This window comes from Neurospora tetraspora, assembly GCF_033439725.1.
Source record: "Neurospora tetraspora strain CBS 560.94 chromosome Unknown B0H65scaffold_1, whole genome shotgun sequence".
NCBI classification, from domain to species: domain Eukaryota; kingdom Fungi; phylum Ascomycota; class Sordariomycetes; order Sordariales; family Sordariaceae; genus Neurospora; species Neurospora tetraspora.
The window spans coordinates 1,168,956-1,188,806 of record NW_026944383.1 but is presented as its reverse complement, the minus strand read 5'-3'; the positions used below and the strand labels follow the sequence as shown (position 1 = coordinate 1,188,806).

General features: G+C 52.3%; 6 protein-coding genes and 1 non-coding gene across 7 annotated transcripts; 4 read left to right on the top strand and 3 right to left on the bottom strand.

The window, feature by feature from the left end:
* Positions 1 to 1,968: 1,968 nt before the first annotated feature.
* B0H65DRAFT_504503 (uncharacterized protein) lies at positions 1,969 to 5,409 on the bottom strand (the record flags this gene model as incomplete). Its single annotated transcript, XM_062827924.1, has 6 exons — positions 1,969 to 2,009; positions 3,595 to 3,760; positions 3,793 to 3,920; positions 3,963 to 4,341; positions 4,582 to 4,832; positions 5,328 to 5,409. 6 exons carry the CDS (start codon positions 5,407 to 5,409, stop codon positions 1,969 to 1,971), a joined length of 1,047 nt encoding a protein of 348 aa, XP_062685791.1.
* A 333-nt stretch (positions 5,410 to 5,742) lies between these two features.
* Positions 5,743 to 8,460, top strand: B0H65DRAFT_448296 (major facilitator superfamily-domain-containing protein). Its single transcript, XM_062825898.1, has 6 exons — positions 5,743 to 6,390; positions 6,448 to 6,654; positions 6,757 to 7,122; positions 7,279 to 7,667; positions 7,788 to 7,851; positions 7,955 to 8,460. The coding sequence occupies exons 1-6, from the start codon at positions 5,939 to 5,941 to the stop codon at positions 8,226 to 8,228; spliced, it is 1,752 nt and encodes a 583-aa protein (XP_062685790.1). The 5' UTR covers positions 5,743 to 5,938; the 3' UTR covers positions 8,229 to 8,460.
* Positions 8,461 to 8,538: 78 nt separating this feature from the next.
* Positions 8,539 to 10,865, bottom strand: B0H65DRAFT_504501 (putative cytochrome P450 oxidoreductase; the record flags this gene model as incomplete). Its single annotated transcript, XM_062827923.1, is given in 6 exon segments — positions 8,539 to 8,725; positions 8,941 to 9,032; positions 9,240 to 9,575; positions 9,732 to 10,166; positions 10,212 to 10,622; positions 10,632 to 10,865. Coding segments are annotated over 6 exon segments (1,695 nt in total).
* Positions 10,866 to 11,419: 554 nt separating this feature from the next.
* B0H65DRAFT_t67 lies at positions 11,420 to 11,509 on the top strand. The gene has a single exon. It is a non-coding gene; the product is annotated as a tRNA-Pro (tRNA).
* An 803-nt stretch (positions 11,510 to 12,312) lies between these two features.
* On the bottom strand, positions 12,313 to 13,263 carry B0H65DRAFT_448290 (uncharacterized protein). The gene is made up of 4 exons (XM_062825897.1): positions 12,917 to 13,263; positions 12,741 to 12,859; positions 12,598 to 12,678; positions 12,313 to 12,530 (listed from the first exon to the last, which is right to left on the bottom strand). Exons 1-4 carry the CDS (start codon positions 13,104 to 13,106, stop codon positions 12,366 to 12,368), a joined length of 555 nt encoding a protein of 184 aa, XP_062685788.1. The 5' UTR covers positions 13,107 to 13,263; the 3' UTR covers positions 12,313 to 12,365.
* Positions 13,264 to 14,582: 1,319 nt separating this feature from the next.
* Positions 14,583 to 17,675, top strand: B0H65DRAFT_448285 (uncharacterized protein). The gene is made up of 3 exons (XM_062825896.1): positions 14,583 to 15,252; positions 15,323 to 16,993; positions 17,057 to 17,675. Exons 1-3 carry the CDS (start codon positions 14,862 to 14,864, stop codon positions 17,482 to 17,484), a joined length of 2,490 nt encoding a protein of 829 aa, XP_062685787.1. The 5' UTR covers positions 14,583 to 14,861; the 3' UTR covers positions 17,485 to 17,675.
* A 1,057-nt stretch (positions 17,676 to 18,732) lies between these two features.
* Positions 18,733 to 19,390, top strand: B0H65DRAFT_437766 (uncharacterized protein; the record flags this gene model as incomplete). Its single annotated transcript, XM_062825332.1, has 2 exons — positions 18,733 to 19,041; positions 19,151 to 19,390. 2 exons carry the CDS (start codon positions 18,733 to 18,735, stop codon positions 19,388 to 19,390), a joined length of 549 nt encoding a protein of 182 aa, XP_062685786.1.
* Between the last annotated feature and the right edge of the window lie 461 nt (positions 19,391 to 19,851).

Genomic DNA, 19,851 nt, shown 5'->3' with positions numbered 1-19,851 from the left:
GATCAAAACATTGTCGTAAGATTTTTCCAATGGCCACGGCCTTAAAGATTCGATGCGGTCATGCCGTACCTTGCGACTGCCGCTCGAGGCGCTTTATGGGGTTAACCGCCCCGTGCTGACGCCCATGCACCATGCTTGGGCCAATATTGCTGCATTCGGTTGCTAATCAGAGACTGGACTTTGGTGCGCATATGAAGATGGAGGTGGCAAGTGTGATAAGATGGGAAACGTGGATGTGGATGTGAGTGACGAGAGTGATGGTGATACCGTGATAACCCTCCCGCACATCCTTCCAAGCAGAGACACGGCTAGGCGAGTGAAGGTTCCCCGTACCTGTAACCTAACCCATCTCAAGCCCAGTCTGTGGTCCCCATCCTTTCTGCTGGGTTGGCAGGAGGGTATGCAATGCGACGGTACGCGTGTAGCGCCTGTGGCGCGATCATGAAACTCCCACCATCCCCGCTAGGGTACTGCCGAATGTCTCGGAAGGAAAGTTGATGTTGAAGTTTCGTTGGGCAAAAGATGCGAATCCGAGTTCGAAGGATGCGAATATCTTTCTTGACAAGGTCACATTTATCCACTTGCAATGGCAAACAACGCAACTAGGGGGACGGGTTGCTTTGTAGAGGTAGGTACGTTTTGTGTACGTTGGTTGCTACAGGGGGGTGGGGGTCAAGGGGGGTACAAACATTTTCACAAATCAGGACATGGGACAGACACTCGACGAATCCGGCGTCAAGGGATCATCATTGTTGTTATAATGCGAGCCATTCGGAATGAGGCCATTGCAAGCCTAGAATCCGAGGCAGCATTGGGGCACGACGGGCGGCGCGGGTTTCGCTGCAGACACAGACGGTTGAGCTCTAGTACATTGCTTTACCGGTGTAAACGGAAACACAAGGTAGGTATGCTTGATCGGTTAGAAAGAAGGAAAAATCCAGGCATGAGAAACTCTTTTCGGGGAAATCTGTGCAAATGCCTTCAGGAAGTGGTTCGAAGACGTTGAGATCGTCCTTTTGGGGTTTCGAAGGCCGTTGCACCTACCCAGCTAGCTACCTCTACCTACCTCTAGGTACCTACCTAAGCTGAGTTCAAGCCAGCAAGGGACGGGATAGCTGACAGGTGTGGTTATCAGCTTCTTCTCTGCTTGTTCGGATTCCTTGTATGACTTCGAGTTGCACATAGTATCTGGGCTCAAACAACTACCTCTAATATCCCACCACTCATAACCCCATTATTTACCTTTTAGCCGCTTCAACCCTCACTTGTTCGCCCATGCTTGGCTGATAGGCGTTTGCTTGCAGAAGGAGTAGACATCACCATGAGCGTTCAATACACCTTTGTCCTGCTCATCTCCCCAATCAGAGATCTCTGAGTGTTGCTTTAGATGCCTCCTCTACAGCATGTCAATCGCTGAAGAGTCAGTTCCCAAACGGAACATTTCTCCCCGATGAAGAGGCCTATCTATACCCCAGCATATAATCATATGTACCTACCTACTAGATGGCTTCTGTTCCACATTCTACTGTGGTATAGAGGTTATCACAAACATTAATCCGAAAGCTTGTAACCTACCGGAACCTTTGCCGTCCCCCCCCCCCCCCCTCCTCCAGATTCTTGGTCAAAGACATGCGTCCTACCCCCCTCATTCTGCCAGCCAGGTATCTGCAGGGCTTTCTATCTATTCTCAGAAGGACGCAGACCAGGTTCGCCATCAGCACTAGTGGCGGCCACATGCCGCCCGTCCCGTTTGCCGCGTTCATTCTCGAACGGGGTGCTGATCTCGATGCGCCGCATCAACAACCCTCCGTCTCTCCCAACCCGAGTCCAACAAAAGAAGTGGAACGCTCCGTCACTCTCGGCACCGGGGGCTCCGCTGGCAGGACGTATATCCCGTGTCAAGGACGTGTTCCAGCCGCTGGCCCATGGCGCCAAAACACCTGAAGAACATCAATCGCAGCGGAAGCACTATACTACAAGAGACTTGTACAAATCAAAAATGGGATGATCTTTAGATCTGCTGATGAAAAGCCTAATATTATCCGTGACCGTTCTCGTACATCCATCCCTCTTCACTGAACCAAAGTAGCCTTCGCAATCACCTCCTCCACACACTCCGCCATCTGCCGCAACACCAGCATTAAGCCGCTCGGAATCTCATGACCAGCCCCATGATCGAGCAGGACACTCGGGCCCTGACACAGCCCCGCAAGTCTCATCGAAGCCGCTAGATCCGGGTCCTTGCGGCCCACGATGTTGGCCACCGGGATAGGAAGCTTGAAAGAAGTGGAAGCCTTCCGGTCTTCTTCTTCGCCACCACGTTTATCAGGAGGATCCAGGTACTTGATCGTTCCGGAACGAAGCGAGTCTTCGCAGAGCGGAGCGCCGGCACAGATGAAGATGGCAAACGAGAAGGGGGACGATGAAGCGGTATACGTGTGGGAAGAAGCCTCCTTGTTACTAACACTAACACTGGCGTTGTTGCAAGAACGTGAAATGAGCATGGAGGCCAAGGCGGCGCCTTGTGAGAATCCCATGACGCCGTCGAAGGGTCCTTCGTCTGCGAGGCATGTACTCAGGTCATCGAGTGCTTGCAGGATGCTTTGGGGGGAGGTTGGGTCGTAGTAGGCATAGTAATCCGTGTTTGGAAAGAGAGCAGCAATACCTGGATAGTCAAGATGTTTCAACGATCAGCCACGCGACCTTGAGTTTCCAGGAGTAAGAGTCTCAAGTCATGCAGCAGCAGGCTGGGGATTGCACTGGCCGTACCTGGTGCAGGTGGGCTCTCCACGCCGCCTTCGACGAACTCAAAGGTATGTAGATTGTCACATCCAAGTAGAGATCTGAGTCCGGCGGTCTGGGTCGCGAATATCTGAGTAGAAAACCCAAGAACTCGTCAGCGGAGGTTAACGTAATAGGAACATCAGAAGAAAATTGCATGGCTAAGCTAGTTGGACGTACATCGCTGCTTGTGCCCATTCCGTGAAGACATAAAATCGGCATCGTGTCTTAATTCTAGCAGATTGTGGGACCAGACAGAATATGGACGGTCGGAGAGAGGAGGAACTTGAGTGTCTGATAGCTGAAGTGCTCGGTGACAAATTCTTTTGGTACTACATCGTCTGGAACCAGTATCAAACAAGCCGGGCACGCTTATATCGTGATGGATGTTCGGATGGGTTAGGAAAATTGATGATTTCTGCTCTTATCTGTGTGTCCTTAACAACGCGCGTAAAACTTGGTAGATCGATCCTCACACGGTCTCTAACTAGAAGACATGACCTCGAGCCAATGCCATGGGGCCGATGGCAAATAACACTACAGTTGCCAATAACAGCCATTGGTCATAGTTGTTAGCCCGCCATCGGGACATGCGGGCGTCAGCCGTCTGGAGATGCATAGGGGATAACTCGCGCCCCCTACCTCCGTTGAGACCTTTGACATGAGATGACGTTGATTGCTTCGCAGGATCCAGCTCAAACCGGAGACCCCAGTCGTACATGCATTCCTCAATCAAGTCAGCAGCGAAATGTTTTCCGCGTGAGGCGACATGCGCGATGCGCTGCATGCGCCGTACGTTCCGTCCAAGTTCACCGTTGGTATCGAGTATCATGGCAGAGATTATGGACGCCAGTTGGGCGGGTGTGAAGGTATCCTTGTCGACACCCTTGGCAACACCAGCGGCCACCAGGCGGAGATTATGTTGAATTTGATCACCGTAAAAGGGCATAGAGACCATGGGAACACCATGGAACAGGGCCTCGTTGGCCAACGATGGCCCGGCTGGGTCACAAACAGAGTGGTAGACGGATGGTCCAAGACTGCCCTCTGGGGGGCGTACTCCAGGATGAGCCAAGATGGGTGTTGGTTCGCTAAAAGATGACCGACGGTATATTGATCCTTTGATCCTTCGAGCAAGGCTGGGTATGGCCTTTGCGGGTCGAGTCCATCGCGGGTGGGACCCCGCAGAGCCCAGATGATGCCGTCAATGGAACCCTGCTCAAGAGCACAGCAAAGCCCTCGTATCAGCCTGTCCACTTTCTCGGGCGTAAGAATGACATGGGTGCCAAAGGCGACATAGACGACGGAGGTCTTGGTGTTGAGGAACTTGTCAGTGGTGTCATCGAGTGGGGCGTAGCTGTCTGACAGAAGAGGACCGACGGGTTGCAGGAGCGGCGGTACATCCTTTGCGGGTTCGAGGCCCCAGAACGAGTTGACAAGCACGAGGTTGTCCGGTTTGGGCTTCAGGGCTGGCATAGAGTGAACGCCAGCCTGCTTGCGCATAGAGCGGGTCCAGAGAAACAGGTGCAGAAGCTGGGGCGCATATCGAACGAGATAGGTCTGGTCGTAGAGGCGATCCCACATGGAGGCATGTTCGCTGGTTAGGCAACGAACTTGGGTACCAGGCTCGCCGGGAATCCAGGAATGGGGCGCCATGAGCCAGGGCATCTGCGGCCACATGGAGACGAGCGGGATGCAGCAATGCTGAGCAACATCACGAGCAGCCTCGACCTGATAGTCGGAAAAGATGAAGTCAGGGCGGCTGACGTGAGTGACGACGTGGAGCAGACGGCGGTAGACCTCGGGCCACCAAGAGTCGTAGAACTTTTTGCACTCGATCATCTCATTGCGACCGCGCTGCGTCTTGTTGTCCCATCTGCTGAACTTGTCGTAAAGCTGCCGGTCCTCGTCGGGTGTGACGGCACGGCCGACCAGGTGGACGGTTGAGACAAAAGGGTATGCCGCAACAAGGTCGGCACGCCCTTCGAGAGTCGCGAACTCGATGGCATGGCCACGGGCGGCGAGAATCCGGCAGATTTCCAGAATAGGAGCTGTTGATCGCCGTGGTTAGCCTTGATCCATGTCTCTATCGTAGTGTAAAGATACACAGTACAGGGGGAAAGCAGAAGATCTGCATGGAATGGAAGGAAGAGGTTCCATAGGTCGAGATGCAAGTAAGACTGAAAGCGGAAGAACTGATCGACCATGTGCTCGAAAAGGTGCCCCCTTTTTTGTCAGGGACGAGCCCGACTGGGCAGGAGAAGTGGAAGAACAGGGGGAAGTGGACGACGGGAAGTGGACGGTGGAAGTGACGGGTGGAAGAAGCGACGTCGGAAATAAGTAGACACCCCCACGCTAATGACAGAAAAGCTGGCACTTTTTCGGGCACTAAATGGGCGATCAGTGTAACAACGGAAGTGCCAGCTTTTTTGTCATTGGCGTAACCCCCGCCCCCACTCAAGCCATGCACTGCCCTGGAACACTGAAGGGCTGAGCTAGGATCGGGCCGGTCAGTGGAGGTTTCTAGGGCCATGCGCTAAACTTACCCGAGTTAGTGGATCCGCCAACCGTGACCACCACCAGAATCTTGCGAGGGGGGTGCGGGTCAAAATGCGATGCAGGAGCCATGGATGTGATGGACCGAAGGATTGGATGCTGTGCCGTTCAAGGACGTTTTGTATTCCAGAGTCGGATAGATACTGAAGAACGGGGAGGGGAAAAAGGTGAAAAGCCCATCTGGCCATCTGGTCACCATCAGGGCTTATTATAGCCATTGGCTTCACGTTAGGTAACCTATGCTCTACCTACTTGTAGAACCTGGGTACCTACACCCCTTATCAAGTATAGGTTGTCGTGACTTGGAAATTTGTACCCCCCTTCCGCTACATGGTGTATATCAAAGGTACGTACCTGTCACCCTTGCAGGAAGGCTGTTTATCCGCTCTCTTCCCGTTGGATCTTTGTTTCTGGACCCAATCCCATTACAGCACTGGTCTTGGGGCGCTGTTTGCCTAGAAGAGGTATTTGCTGATGCTCCTGACTGGAATGATGATGTGTCACCGACGGTCTGCCTCTTCGTTTTGACATCAAACGCCAGTGTTTTCATTCAACGCTTCAACCTCACAGCTCACACATCACACACTAACATTTTCTCACTATGCTCTCCAAAGGCGTGCCATCAGACCCGCTGGATTCGAAAGAAGCAGCGCCGCAGAACTCAGCACCAACAACAGTACCGTCGTCACCTTCATCCCATGAACACAACCCCGACGGCAGTGCCAGCACTGAGTGCGAGCAGCAGAGCGAGGGCCCCTTCATTTCCGGGTGGAGGAAACACGTCTTGACTTTCGGCATCTGGATAGCTCTCTTCCTGTCGACACTCGAGACCACCATCGTGAGCACCTCGCTCGTGTCCATCACCAACACCCTCAGCGGCTTTCACTTGCGCGATTGGGTTGTCACCGCCTACTTCATCACATACACGGGCTTTCTGGTTATATATGCCAAACTCGGAGATGTCTTTGGCCGCAAGACCATGTGCCTACTCGGACTGGCCATCTTTATCATTTTCTCCTGTCTTTGTGGCGCTTCCACCAATATCGTCGAGCTGCAAGTTACCACCCTCTTCAAAAAGCTAGGTGGTGGTTTACTTACACAATGATATAGCATTATCTTCAGGGCCTTCCAAGGGATGGGTGCTTCTGGTATCTATTCCATGACCATTGTGATAGCCCCGACTCTGGTTCCCAAGGCCGAGTTCGGCAAGTACATCGCCATAATCTCAACCGTCTTTGCACTTGCAAGCATCCTCGGACCCATCTTGGGTGGTGTAGTGAGCGCACACGGCAGCTGGCGCTGGGTGTTCTTTCTCAAGTATGAGCTCCTCCCATCTCCCTCGGTTTCGAGATAACAATGTGTCTTCTTTGCATGTGCCCGGCGCTAACCAACGGAAAATAATTCCATGAGTGTGTTCAGTGGCCCAGCCGGAGGTCTAGCATTCGTTCTTCTAGCATGGCTCCTCCCAGGTTCCAATAAAAACAACAAAAACAGCCCACAGCAACCTCTTCTTGCCTTGCTGCGCAGCAAGGTTACTTCCTCTAACCTGAGCAGGGTCGACCTCGCCGGCGCAGTCCTCCTTCTCGCGTCGTCTATGCTCATAGTGTTTTCGCTCGAGAGCGGCGGAACAAGGTATCCCTGGAGCAGCCCAACCGTCATATCGACACTTGTTCTTGCCTTTGTAACAGGCGCCCTCTTCTTCTTCTGGGAACGATCGAAATGGGTCAAGGAGCCCGTCTTCTCGCCCCGTTTGCTGAAAGGTCGGTTGATGCCGGCCATGCTTGCGTATGTTGTCATGTTATGTCATTTTGTCTAACTCTCTCTACCTCTACCTTTACCCATTCGCACCGCACCTCCTTTTCTACAATGACTAGTCGACTGATCACTCACTCACTCACTCACTCACTCACTCACTCTCCGTTTCCGTACGGAAAAAAACAGTTCCGCTTTCTTCATCGGCTTTCCCTTCACAGCCATCGTCGTCAACATTCCCCAAAGTCTGCAAGCCGTCTACGGATATTCCCCCCAGAAAGCCGGAATTGCTCTTTTGCCACTGCTCCTCCTTTCGCCCGTCGCGACTGCTGTGTCCGGGTACTTGACATCTAGCCGGAACGCTCCGCCCGTCTATGTCATTCTCGTGGGGTCTGTCTTCCAGCTGATTGGAGTAGGCCTGACCTGTTTGCTTCCGACTCTGCCCATCAAGGGCGCAGGAGGCGCTCATGTTCCAGCAAGTCAATACGGCTTTGAAGCAATCATGGGCATTGGCTTTGGCTTGACTGTTAGTACAATCTTGACATTGGCGCCTTTGGTGGTGGATCCTGTGGATCTCCGTAAGTTATTCCTTGCTTCCTTCCGGCACCTTGGCATCAAAACACTCTACCTAGTTTTCATGCCCGTTGCTGAGTTAGTCTTGGCGGTTACTGACCTTAAGCGTTGGGAATAACACACAGCCGTAATGATGGGTGCTCTAACCCAAGTCCGTGTCCTCGGAGGAACGATTTCCCTCGCGGTTTGGTACGTTTCATTTCTTTCCTTCGCCACATCCCATCCATCCATGCAGTCCGTCTCTAGAGGTGTATGCTAACTGAAACACACATTTTTTTTGAAAACTGCACAGCTCGACCCTACTCAACAACCACGTCGAAAGCAAGCTTCCGGACATTCTGGATCCTTCACGTGTCGCGGAAATTTCCGAATCCCTTTCCGCAATCCAAAACCTCCCACCTGATGAGCAAATTGCTGTCAGGACGGTGTATGCAGAAGGATACAATAAGCAGAACATATTACCGACTGCCTTCTCTGGTGTGGCGTTTATCTCTTGCTTGTTGCTGTGGGAGAAAACTCCCAGGAGACCGACGGCCCCGCCTGAGGAAGTAGCTTCAAAGTCTTAGTTAGCCCTATAGGTATGGATGGCAAAGGCGGCGAGATAACGGCCGGCTTGATGACGGTGACGGTAACTGTGATGATAAGGATGAATGAGTGCATCATGTTTAGAACCACTCGTTTCTGAAACATTGGGCGCATTCAACTCAGAGGAATAAGAGCGCTAGTTTGTGTACCCAACGGGGAAATTGTCTTTCCATTCACCACAATCCAAAACTCATCCACGTCTCATGTCTGTCTCCCTTTGATATCTCTGTATCCCCGCATCCAAAATCTGACCGAGCAGCAGCAGCGGCAGCAACGGCAGGCGTCGTCGTCTCACAAAACCTCCACCTTGACATGACACTGTTGCGGGCTGCGCAGCACCTTTTGCTGACCTTCCATCCCACTCAAGGATTCTGGCAACGGCAGAAACCTGAAGCTGAGCGTAAGAAGCACGATCATCATTCTTAGTTCCTGCATCGCAAGTCGACGGCCTGTGAGTGTGGTAGGAAGTGGAGGTTTCCTTCCGTTAGCAAGTGTCCCCTGTCTGGATGGAGATAGATCGCGCGCGAGTGGGAGAAAAATCTAAAGTGATGACTCCATGGGACGGGCCCATGAAACACCACAAGAAGGCGAGAAGGTAACAAAAATGGCAAAGGAGAATACAGAGGGATTTTGGAGGAAAAAAAAAAGAAAGAAAGAAAGAAAGAAAGAAAGAAAGAAACCCGGGGTAGGTACTCACCAAAACACCCTCTTGGTCCCGCCGAGAAAGCCAAAACTGGCAGTGAACCTGGATCAAACACTTCTTCTCCTCCTATCTCCTCATTCACCTCCCCTTCCCTAAATGTATCTACTATCTCCCCATTTCTCACTTTGCTCCTCTTCACCAGCCAACGCTCCGGCTCAAAACTGTCCAAGTCCCGCCGCATCTGATATGCTCCACCACCAAGTCCCTCTTTCAAACGCTTCTCCATCGCCACCCTCGAACTCTCCGACCTTCGACTCTCCAGCAGATCAGCTCCATCCCCGTCCACGACCGAGTCATCCATGTCATCATACGGCTCCGTAACCCTCGAATTACACATCACATGCGTCCCCTTGGGTACCGCGAACCCCAATATGTGCGTGTCGACGGTGGTCACGCGGACGATCAGCGGAACCGTGGCGGCGAGCCGGTTGGTTTCGGCTATGGTGGCGTCTAGGTAGGGGATGCAAGTGGTAGACGAAAGAATCTCGGCGGCGGAGGGAGGGCTGGAAGCGTTGGATGACGGGAAGGCGGCTCGAAGGTGTTGGCGCAGACGGTCTTGCGAGGAAGGGTGGTGGGCCATGAACTTGACGAACCAGGAGAGGGTGTTTGCTGTTGTTTCGTGGCCCTGTTTCACGGTGGTCCAGTCAGTTTCGGTTGGGGGGAAGCCAAGGAGGTAAGAAGAGGGTTTGTTATTTGGGAGGTTTTCCGGGGAGAGGTAGGTAGGTACCTAGGGGACGAGAAGGGATGTGAGGGGGATGGAATCAGAGATAAGGTAACGTACAGCAACTAAAAGCATAAGAAGCTCATCCTGCATCTCGAGGTTCTCCTCGGGTGGTGGGAGAATAGTACCCCGTCTCTCTGAAGAGATCATCTCGCGGCGAAGGATGAGGTCCATGGCACACGTGTCATGCTGATGCTGCTCATTCGCCTCCTCCTGAGAGTGCGAGTCGAGATTTGACGACAGCTCAAGAGCCTTGAATCTTGCGTATGCGCTCTTCAAGATACGCCGTATCTCTTTGTTCTTGATCGCTTCGTACCTGCGGTACGTAGGCGTCTGACGAATCAGCCAGTGGTGCAACACCGGCATTGGGCTGGCCATGATACGCTCGACACTCTTGTTGAGGTATTGTATGGCTTCGTATAAGTCCGATCGCTCAGCCACTGGCATATGTGCCGGCTTGCCCTGGTCGTCATATTCTTGTTGTGTTTGGAGGATCTGCTGCTACTGGTTTTGATGGCGGTCTTCTTTTGAGGTTGTGACCGCCTCAATCTCCGACCGGATGCCACCCAATTCGGAGCCGAGTACAGCAACCCAAATAGCATCAAAAGCAGCCGTCTCCAGATCGTGATGTGCTTCAAACGGGCGGCCGCCACCTCCCACGCGGCTCTTGAGCCTCCACAGCTCGACCAGCTCCAGCGTGGACCGGTAAATATTGGGCGCCACCACACTCCGCAAAAAAGCCGGACTCATGACGTCCACCCACAGTCGGCGCTGAGCTTTGAACTCGTGGTCTGTCGGCTTGACGATGCTGGCCCGCGGCAGCACGGTCCGGAAGAAGGCGGCGGTGCTAGGGGCCCGGTCGAACTCGCGCGTGCGGCGCAGCAGCATGTCCTCGGTCTCGCGCGCGTCGTCGACGAAGACGAAGGGCTTGCTGAAGGGCCGGAGAAATAGCTGGATTACCGGTGACTTGAGACGGCGGCATTGGGAAAAACACCATGATGAGGTCTCTTTGGTTCGCCGAACCGAGGTTACGAGGTCGGGGATGTCTCCGAGGATACGGTGGGAAGCGGTTTGGTTGTAGGGGATGCCGGGGAGCGGTTGGGGATATACTATCCGGTGGGCTAGAAGGTAGTAGCAGATTGGGAGTATGAGAGCCAAGGAGATTAGAATGGAATCAAAAAGATTGAACGTCATGGTGGTGGTAGGTACAGTAGTCGAATCCTTTTCGAGTTGAAGATGTGTGACCGTTCATTATTCCCCGGAGCCAAAGGCAAGTGCGACCATTGTTCTATATGGTCCGATGTCAGTGTGGGATGGTTAGTTTAATCTCCCAAACAACTAAATGGTGTTGTGACTAGCTCGTACCTCAGAAGTCAATACTGAAGCTGAGGCCCCGGCATCCGATGTCAGAAAGAGAGACGGAGCTACCTAGGTACTCTGTGTCAAGGGGGGGTATAAATTTTGTGGGCTGCTAAGGATGCAACCAACCACATCCGACTCGATAATCCTGGAACTTGTAAGCGGTAGTTACCTACCGTGCATGAGATGTCAGTATATGGGAAGAAACCCTCAAGACTTCTGTTACAGGCTTGGTCATCCGAAAAACTTCGAGTGACTATGAGAACCGGATGCAACATGGATCGCTGCGGAAGTTGAGTCCCACCATTCATGATAAGAATAAAGATGCAGCATTGGCTCTCTTTCCTACATAGGCATGCTGGTTGTTGCATTGTTCAACAAGTTAATACGGGCCGCTGGTCTAGTGGTATGATTCTCGCTTAGGGTTCAATCCTGAGCATTCTTGCGAGAGGTCCCGGGTTCAATCCCCGGGTGGCCCCATTCTTTTTGCTTTTTTTCGCTTTTTGCATTGCGTTCCGTTCCTTTTCCTCCTTCTTTTTTTCCTTCTTCTTTTTTTCTTTTCTTTTGCCCATGTTCTTTTTTTGTCACCTTTTTCTTGCGATGAATCAATACGGTAGGTAGGTGATGTCGAAGTGCAGAACTTGCGACAACTGATATTCCCACAACATTCATTCCGTCTTAGTTGAAATGCGCGGACCGTCCCGTCCCGTCCGTTCCGTTGTTTGACGGGCAACAAGTCTACAACAAAACCGGGTGACGGAATCTCCAGCATGAGCACATTCCACCCATGAGGACATCAAACTCGGACTCTGCATTGATTGAATGTCGGTATTCTCATTGCCTATCTATGCTAGTGATCTCACTATAACTAGTCTGTTGTCCTATCCAGCCACTTTCAAGCAGCTCTCTTTGCTATGAAGGAATCTTCCAGTCTCACCACTGAATTATTCGATGTCCGTAAATGTCCACCGCTGATATCCTCCCTAGCCTGCCTGAGTGAGTATATGCTGCACTTCAAGTGCCTAAGTGGAAGTCGTCCTAGTACTGGTAGTAACAGGTCGGCTAGTGCTCGTGTGATGGGGGAAATGGACGAATGCTGGATACTGGGCGCCATGGGACGTAGAGCCTGTTGTATCTGTTGTATTCTAAGTAATGATGATGATAAGAAGGAGAAGAAGGTCTAGAAGCCAGGGCCCTGCCCAGCTTAAGTACTGGGCTGGCGACAAAGGTTCCAAGAACCTTTGTCTGGCAGTCACGAACCAGAACCTTCATGATTAAACTAGACTATTTTATAAGGTGCTAGAAACCCAAGGTTTCCTATATCATCGTGGTTACTCAACGAGTAGTTATACTGGGGCTTGTGATTGTCGTGGTTGAAGAAATAGTAATAGTAATAGTGCCCATTATTTTGACGGAGACAGTTGGAGTCGTGAAAAGGCTAGGGTCGCGCACGTATGCGTAGCCGATCGTGTTTCCATCCCCAAGAGTCAAAGATGGGAGCTGTTGTAGCTAGAGTTAGTTGTCTAAAGCTTCCATTTAGGCTTCATGAGCAGCAGCTACCACTTACAACAAATTCATGAGTGTATAGGTCGCACTGGATGCCCTCGAAGACGCCATTGTTACTAACTAAGTAAGAAATGACGAGGTTCTATGGGAAAAATCACATTGTCAGCCATGCCTTTCTGTTCTCGATCTAGACTCAAGACTTACGCAAGAAGTGTATGATCCATCAGCGGCAGGATGTGCCTTGTTATAGCCAGTGATAGTGTCGCAAGAGGTAGTGCACTGCTCCGGGTTAGCCGTGTGGTTGGCTGGCAGAAAGCGGCTGCCTGTCTGGGTGTAAGCGGACACTCTGCGATGTTTGCGGGGCCAATAACTCTACTCACCCAAAAAGGGATCCGAACCGTCTGGGTCCAGGGGAGCACGAAGTTCACGAATTCCAATCGCAAGGGGGCCCCGATAGCCGGTAACCGGAAAGGGAACTTGGTCTAGTGCCCGAAACTCGGAGCTCATCACAGGCCCAGGCATGAAGAGCCCCAAGGCCACGGCCAAACTGGCCGACAGTGGGCCTCTCATTTTGTCAATCTGTTTCTGCCCAAATGCCCCCGGTGAAGCTTACGAAGAGACTCGATGGTTTGGAAGAACTTGTGAGTGAATGAGATGGGTGAGAAACGGACCAGCAGAGAAGAGGGTAACGCGAGTTCCTTTATACCGTATAAACTCAGGCCGTTCGTTTTTAGGTTCCAAGGAAATCAGGCATAATCAAACATACATATGCCCGAATCTGTACATTTTATGCCCGCAAAAAATAATGGGGGAGACATGTTGCCACCCCGAAGCACTGTAAATTCGAATCTTCTGGTGCCCTGTCTTTTTCCCTTGTCTTTTCAAGGGCGCTGGAGGGTGGAGACATTCAAAATCACCGTCTTGCATACAATTTCGGACGGGCATGAATGTTGCAGTATGCTTACAGACTATGCCTGATTTCCTTGGAACCTAAAACCGAACGGCCCGAGTTTATACGGTATCCATCCCTCAACGTGTCAACACCTTGTGTGCCATGTTCAGCAAACGTCATCTGCAAGATTGATCGATGTCCAAGCTCGTGAGACGCTGTAAAGCTACGCCTCACGCATCCTTCTTGCTGCTTCTTGGAAGATGAAGTGTCCTGTTGCAGGAGAGTTGATGAAACTGTCATGTAGGTAACAAGCATCACAACCTGAAAGGAGCGCTGCCAAGTAAAGGACATGAGTCTGGGCAGTCGTGAGAGGCGATATTGTTGACGTGACGAGGCGTTCGCCGGTGTGGTGTGCAGTGTGCGTAGATATTGGTACGAGGGCCCTGTTTATCGGTGTTGGAGCCGCAGGTGAGAAGCAGGTAACTGTCCGTCTGCTGGCTGGTAGAGAGCCTCGGCCGTTATGTTGCCTCCTAAGCATAGTACCTAACGATAAGGTACCTGTAGGCAGAGTTTTTTTTGTTTTGTGCATAGATCAAGACTGGAGTGTGTGTACGCGCCACGCAGTTGGAGAGTGCATTCCAGGTTTCCGACGATAGACATTTGACACACCCAGACTGCAGTCGAAGTGACTTGATTAGCCCAGATTTATCGAAAGAGGAGGTCTGCAGTTCTACAGTCACTGGCAGGTGCTGCTACATTGTGCTCCTGCCTCGTTGTTGGTTTTGGCGTCTACTATGCAGCCTCAAAAAGGGGCAGCTGCGATGATCGTACACAGTAAATAAAAAGCGCACGGCCCAGGCGAGGGTCGAAATGGAAAAGACCATCGACAACAGTCTAAAATCGTAGAGGTAGAAGATAAGGAAGGGGCCCGGGATAAGGAGGGCGGGGCAGAAATGGTCCGGGCCTCCATACTCTACAAGGTACCTCTAGCACCCGTGCACAATACAGACCTCATGAGTAAATCTCATACCGGGCGTCCGCCACAGTGAGTGTTACAGTGTCTCGAAAGTGTGTCGTGCACCGGTTGCCTGCTGAAGGACTCTGGTTGCTAGCGGCATCCACACCCACGGCGGCGAAGTAGCCTCCGCCGGCAACCCCCACCTGCCCCGTCCCGCCCTTGGGTCAGTTCCCGGCTTCCCGCGACTCGACTCGCTTGCAACTGTGCTCTCTGGACGCTTCTCCCGTTCTTCTTTTCACGATTCCGTTAGTCATTGTTACTATTCCCAAGTTCCCAACCAGCATCCACGGTTTCACTTTCCGGACGCACCTCTTCCCCAGCAAGTGGAAACCCTCGATCCGGACTCATCCTGCCCTTCAGTGTCGTCTTCGAAGCAATCCCGGAAAGCGACACGGCTTCCAGCCAATTGCCCAAGATGATGTCCGCACAGCTTCAACAGCAGCAGCAAAAGCAACAACAAGATCAACAACAGCAGCAGCAGCAGAAACAACAGAATCAACAGCAACAACAACAGCTTCATCAGAGCCTACCGTCTCGGACCGGTAGTGGTCCCGTGTCTGCCAATGCTTCGACAGCACCGGGCGCAACACGGTCGCAAACTCCTGGGGCTCCTGCCACCTCCAACACACAGCAGCCGGCCTCTTTCGGACAGCTTCGGAACCGTGCCGCCGAGAGTCAAAGTCCCTATGTGCGCCTACATGCCAAAACACCTGTTGCGTGGCAGCTGCTCAATGCCGATACCCTGAAGCGCGCCCAGGCTGAAAACAAGCCCATCTTCATGCATATTGGCTTCTTGGCCGACCATCGTATGTTCTTGTCTCTTGTCCTGCTGGCCTTCTTGACTGCGGCTTTTTGCTCATCATATTATCTATCCAGACTGTCGCCTCACCACTCAAGATTCCTTCTCCAACAATGCCGTTGCCGCCTTCCTGAACTCGTCCTTCATCCCCGTCATTATCGACCGCGAAGAGCGTCCCGACCTCGACACCATCTACCAGAACTATAGCGAAGCTGTGAATGCTACCGGCGGTTGGCCTTTCAACCTTTTCCTCACCCCCGACCTCTACCCCATCTTTGGCGGTACCTACTGGCCCGGTCCCGGAACCGAGCACAGCCTTGCTGCTGCCCGTGGGGGTGCCGGCGGCGTTGGTGGCGGTGCAGCGACCCTCGAGGCTTCCAGCATCAATGGTGGTGGCGAAGAATCCTACAACGATTTCCTTGCCATAGCAAAGAAGATCCACAAGTTCTGGGTGGAGCAGGAGGAGCGATGCCGTCGCGAGGCGTTTGAGATGCTTCACAAGCTGCAGGACTTCGCGCAGGAGGGCACCTTTAGTGGCACGCCTGCCGAGCCAGTGCCCGTGGTAGCTCCCGTGGCCGCAGCCGACGTGGAGGCGGGCGCTGATCTGGACTTGGACCAGCTTGACGAAGCTTTGGACAGGATCTTCAACATGTTTGACCCGGTGGACTGCGGCTTCGGAACACCAAAGTTCCCCAACCCGGCCCGGCTTTCGTTCTTGCTGAGGCTGCCGCAGTTTCCCAGAGAGGTGAGAGACGTGGTCGGCGACAAGGAAGTCGAGAATGCCGCTTCCATGGCACGGAGCACCTTGCGTCGCATTCGCGATGGCGGATTGAGGGACCATGTCGGCGCGGGCTTCATGCGATTCAGCGTAACCAGCGACTGGAGCATGCCGCATTTTGAAAAGATGGTCGGAGAAAACGCACTTCTTCTGGGCGTATACCTCGACGCCTGGCTCGGTCGCGTTGAATCATCTGCCGCCGAGGCCCGGCTTTCTTTGGAGGACGAATTTGCCGACGTGGTTATCGATCTTGCCGATTACCTCACAAGCCCGCTGATTCAGTCCTCCGGGGGCGGCTTTGTTACAAGTGAGGCAGCAGACTCTTTCTATCGCAAGGGCGACCGGCACATGCGTGAAGGCGCTTATTATCTCTGGACGCGCCGGGAGTTTGACGACGTGGTCGGACCCGCTGGGTCTGCCGAAGTGGCTGCAGCGTACTGGAACGTCCTTGAGGATGGGAACATTCCCCGCGACCAGGACCCTCATGACGAATTCATCAATCAGAACGTACTGTGCTCCGTCTGGGGTAGAGATATCCAGGCGCTGTCCAAGCAGTTCGGCATCCCTGTGAATGATGTAAAGAAAATGATTGCAACGGCACGGGAACGGCTGAGGGCACGCAGAGAACAGGAGAGGCCCAGGCCTGCGAGAGATGAGAAGGTGGTGGTTGGTGTTAACGGAATGGTGATATCGGCGCTCGCGAGAACAGCTGCGGTGGTGAGTGGCCTAGATAAGACCAAGAGCCAGAGATATTTGGAGGCGGCGCGGCAGGCTGCAACCTTCATAAAGGAGAACTTGTGGGTCCAGGATGGTACACAGACCCGAAAAGTGCTGAAGAGGTTCTGGTTCAACCAGCCGAGCGACACAAGGGCGTTTGCGGATGATTATGCGTTCTTGGTTGAGGGCTTGCTTGACTTGTACGAGGCGACTCTGGAGGTCAAGTGGCTTGTTTGGGCGAAGGAGCTGCAAGGTACGCACCGAATATTCCTCAACCTCTTCATTTCCCAACGGTGAGATACTGACATCCCCCCAGACGTGCAAAGTGAACTCTTCTACGACACACCGGCCGTCGGCAGCACTCCCTCCCTCCGCCACTCATACACAGGCGGCTTTTACTCAACCGAGGAAGCGACTCTCAGTCACACCATCCTTCGCCTTAAGAGCGGCATGGATAAGTCCCAACCGTCAACCAACGCCGTCTCCGCCTCGAACCTCTTCCGTCTCGGCACCATTCTCGATGAGAAGCCCTTCATTCGTCAGGCTATTGAAACCATCAATGCCTTCGAGGCAGAGATTCTGCAGTATCCCTGGCTGTTTGTCAGTCTCTTGGCCGGCGTTGTGACTTTGAGGTTGGGCGTCAGGGAGACACGTGTCAAAGTCGAGCAGACGGCTTCTTTGAGGCAGTATTGGAAGGCGCCCAAGGCTGGGGCAAGCGCTCTGTTGCTTGGGGCGGATGCGTGAGTGAGCGTGTGAAATAGAGTGGCTACTGCCGAAGGAAGGAGGAGGATTCTTCTCACGGCCCTACGCCCTCAGATTTTTCGGAGTTTTGGAAGATTTATTGATCATTTGGAAATAGTTGCATAGTGAGCGGATTTCGCAATAGAGTTGATACCATTTATCCAACTGTCACGGTAATTGATGTTTATCTGTCGGTGATTTCGTCAAATCATATGGTGCGCCAGTCCTCAATCTAGGTGCTGTAACAGAGCCCCGACCAGTTTACCACTATTGATCGAGCAAGGGTTCAACACAGCGACCTACTATGATCTTGAGCTTGACTTCCTGTGCCACCCCTGTCGACATCGCGCACCCGCTTCTCCAAGTAATTTTTTTCTTTTTTCTTTTGGGTCACTGCACCATCTCTTCAAATTCTCAGACATCACTCTTCATAAAAGGCCTTGGAACGTCAAACTTCAGTATTTGTGTCTTTCCCCTCTGGTTCAACAGTGGCTTCGATTTTAAAGTCATCGTATACTGGGAACAGCTTCGAATTTGAGAGTGTCCGCTTACCTCGAATATTCACGGAAAGTACTTGCCTCAACACACTGGCAGTGAATGAGGTCAGCAGATATGTCGGCGAAATCCCTCTCTTTCGATCCATGATCAAGGGAATGTTGGCTTTATCTGAGACGCGAGTCCTCCATACATCCTATCTCGCCGGCCGAGACAGGATATGTATGGCATCGGGTGATCAGTGACCGACACTCAATGGCATCATCTACAGCACATCCGGATGCCAGTGTGGCGGTTCTTTCCCCGATATCGTCAAACCAAACTACAAACTAGAAAAGACCTCGCTCCTTACGACTGGAACGACACTGCCAGTTCCTTCATTGGTCATGGCTAGGTACCTATTTGGGAAGTCAAGCTCCTGCGGTCATGGTTCCCTAAAGTAGTCGTTCGTCCCTGCTGAGGTCCTCTGAAGGAAGGCGCCAGCTGGAGTAGATAAAAAGATGTCATGAACCGAGAAACTACATTTGTTTTCATGACCTTGGGTTCTGTCATGAATGTTCCCCATAACACCGAACTCGATCTTTTCGTCGTCAACATCAACATACTCATCGGTCATTTCATTCGACAGTCGTTCAATTGTCAATATACTCAACAGTCATCAGAGTCACCATTTACCAAGAATACATCCCAACAACCCTCAGTGGATCAACAAATCACAAGCATTGCCAACAACCGTCCGCTTTGCTCACCACCAAGATGTACGGGATCCTTAAAAATATCAGTCGAAAGCTCGAAATGCTCAGTGTGAAGCTCCCCGTCCTGTTCAGGGACGAGTTCATGTTTCTTTCGACATTCGTTCCTGAGTATATACCCGATTTGAACTTGGACTGGGTCATGGCTCCATTCCGACGCTTTGAATCCTTCGAGCACAGATTTCGCGTTGCTCGCAAGAATTTTGGCAAGATTAATCGATGGGACAAAGAGCTGGCTAAGTTGGAGTTGTTGCTGGCGGAGGTGGAGTTGACAGTTCAAAAAATTATGGACATGCACTACAAAATTTCCCAGGTGAGTGATCTCAGTCCCCCTATTACCCCTACCTACCGACCTAAACAGCAAGAAAGAAAGATCCCCTCTAACTTAGACACGGTCGTTCCGTTTGGCTCGGAAATAACAGGGCGAAGATTTTGCCGATAGAGATGGAACCGCTCAAACCATCGTCGAGGTAACCTTTACACACCTCATCAATCGCATGGACATGTGCCATGCTCTGGAGCTTCCCTGGGGCGATTCCACACCCAAGCAGACCGACACGCCCAAGCAGAGCTACAGTATGGTTCTCAAATTGCCCCCCAACCACGAGAAGCCCGCCTCCGCGGAGTATATACGCCGACTCCAAATGAAATCGTATCATTGAACAGCTGTTGGAAACAAAGTGTCCGAGATGGGCAGGATGGGAATAGCGGTATTTTGGAATTTGGGATACATCATGATCCATAGGAAAGCGGAAGAGCGTTGTTACGGGATATTGGTTGGGTAAAGAGAGACTACCTGTATGGTCCAGAAGCGTGTACGGTGATGTATCCGGGGAGAGGAAAGGTCAGGAATATTGTCGGAGCAAGAGCCAAAGCTACCTAGTTACCTAGCCGAGCGTCAGAGGGGCAATGGCCCAGGTTGGCCGAGAGGATGTTTCGAGGCAGTGTTATTTGATGTCTGGGCTAGGCAAACGGCTTTTTCAATCGTTCGGGGCGGATGCGAAGGGATAGGCGTACATGAGGGATTGGGAGTCCATGGGCAGAGGGTAGTTCACTTGATGGTACCAGGTAGTTACGTGGTCAGCGGAACAAGAATGGTTTCGGTACGGCGTCTTCACCCCTG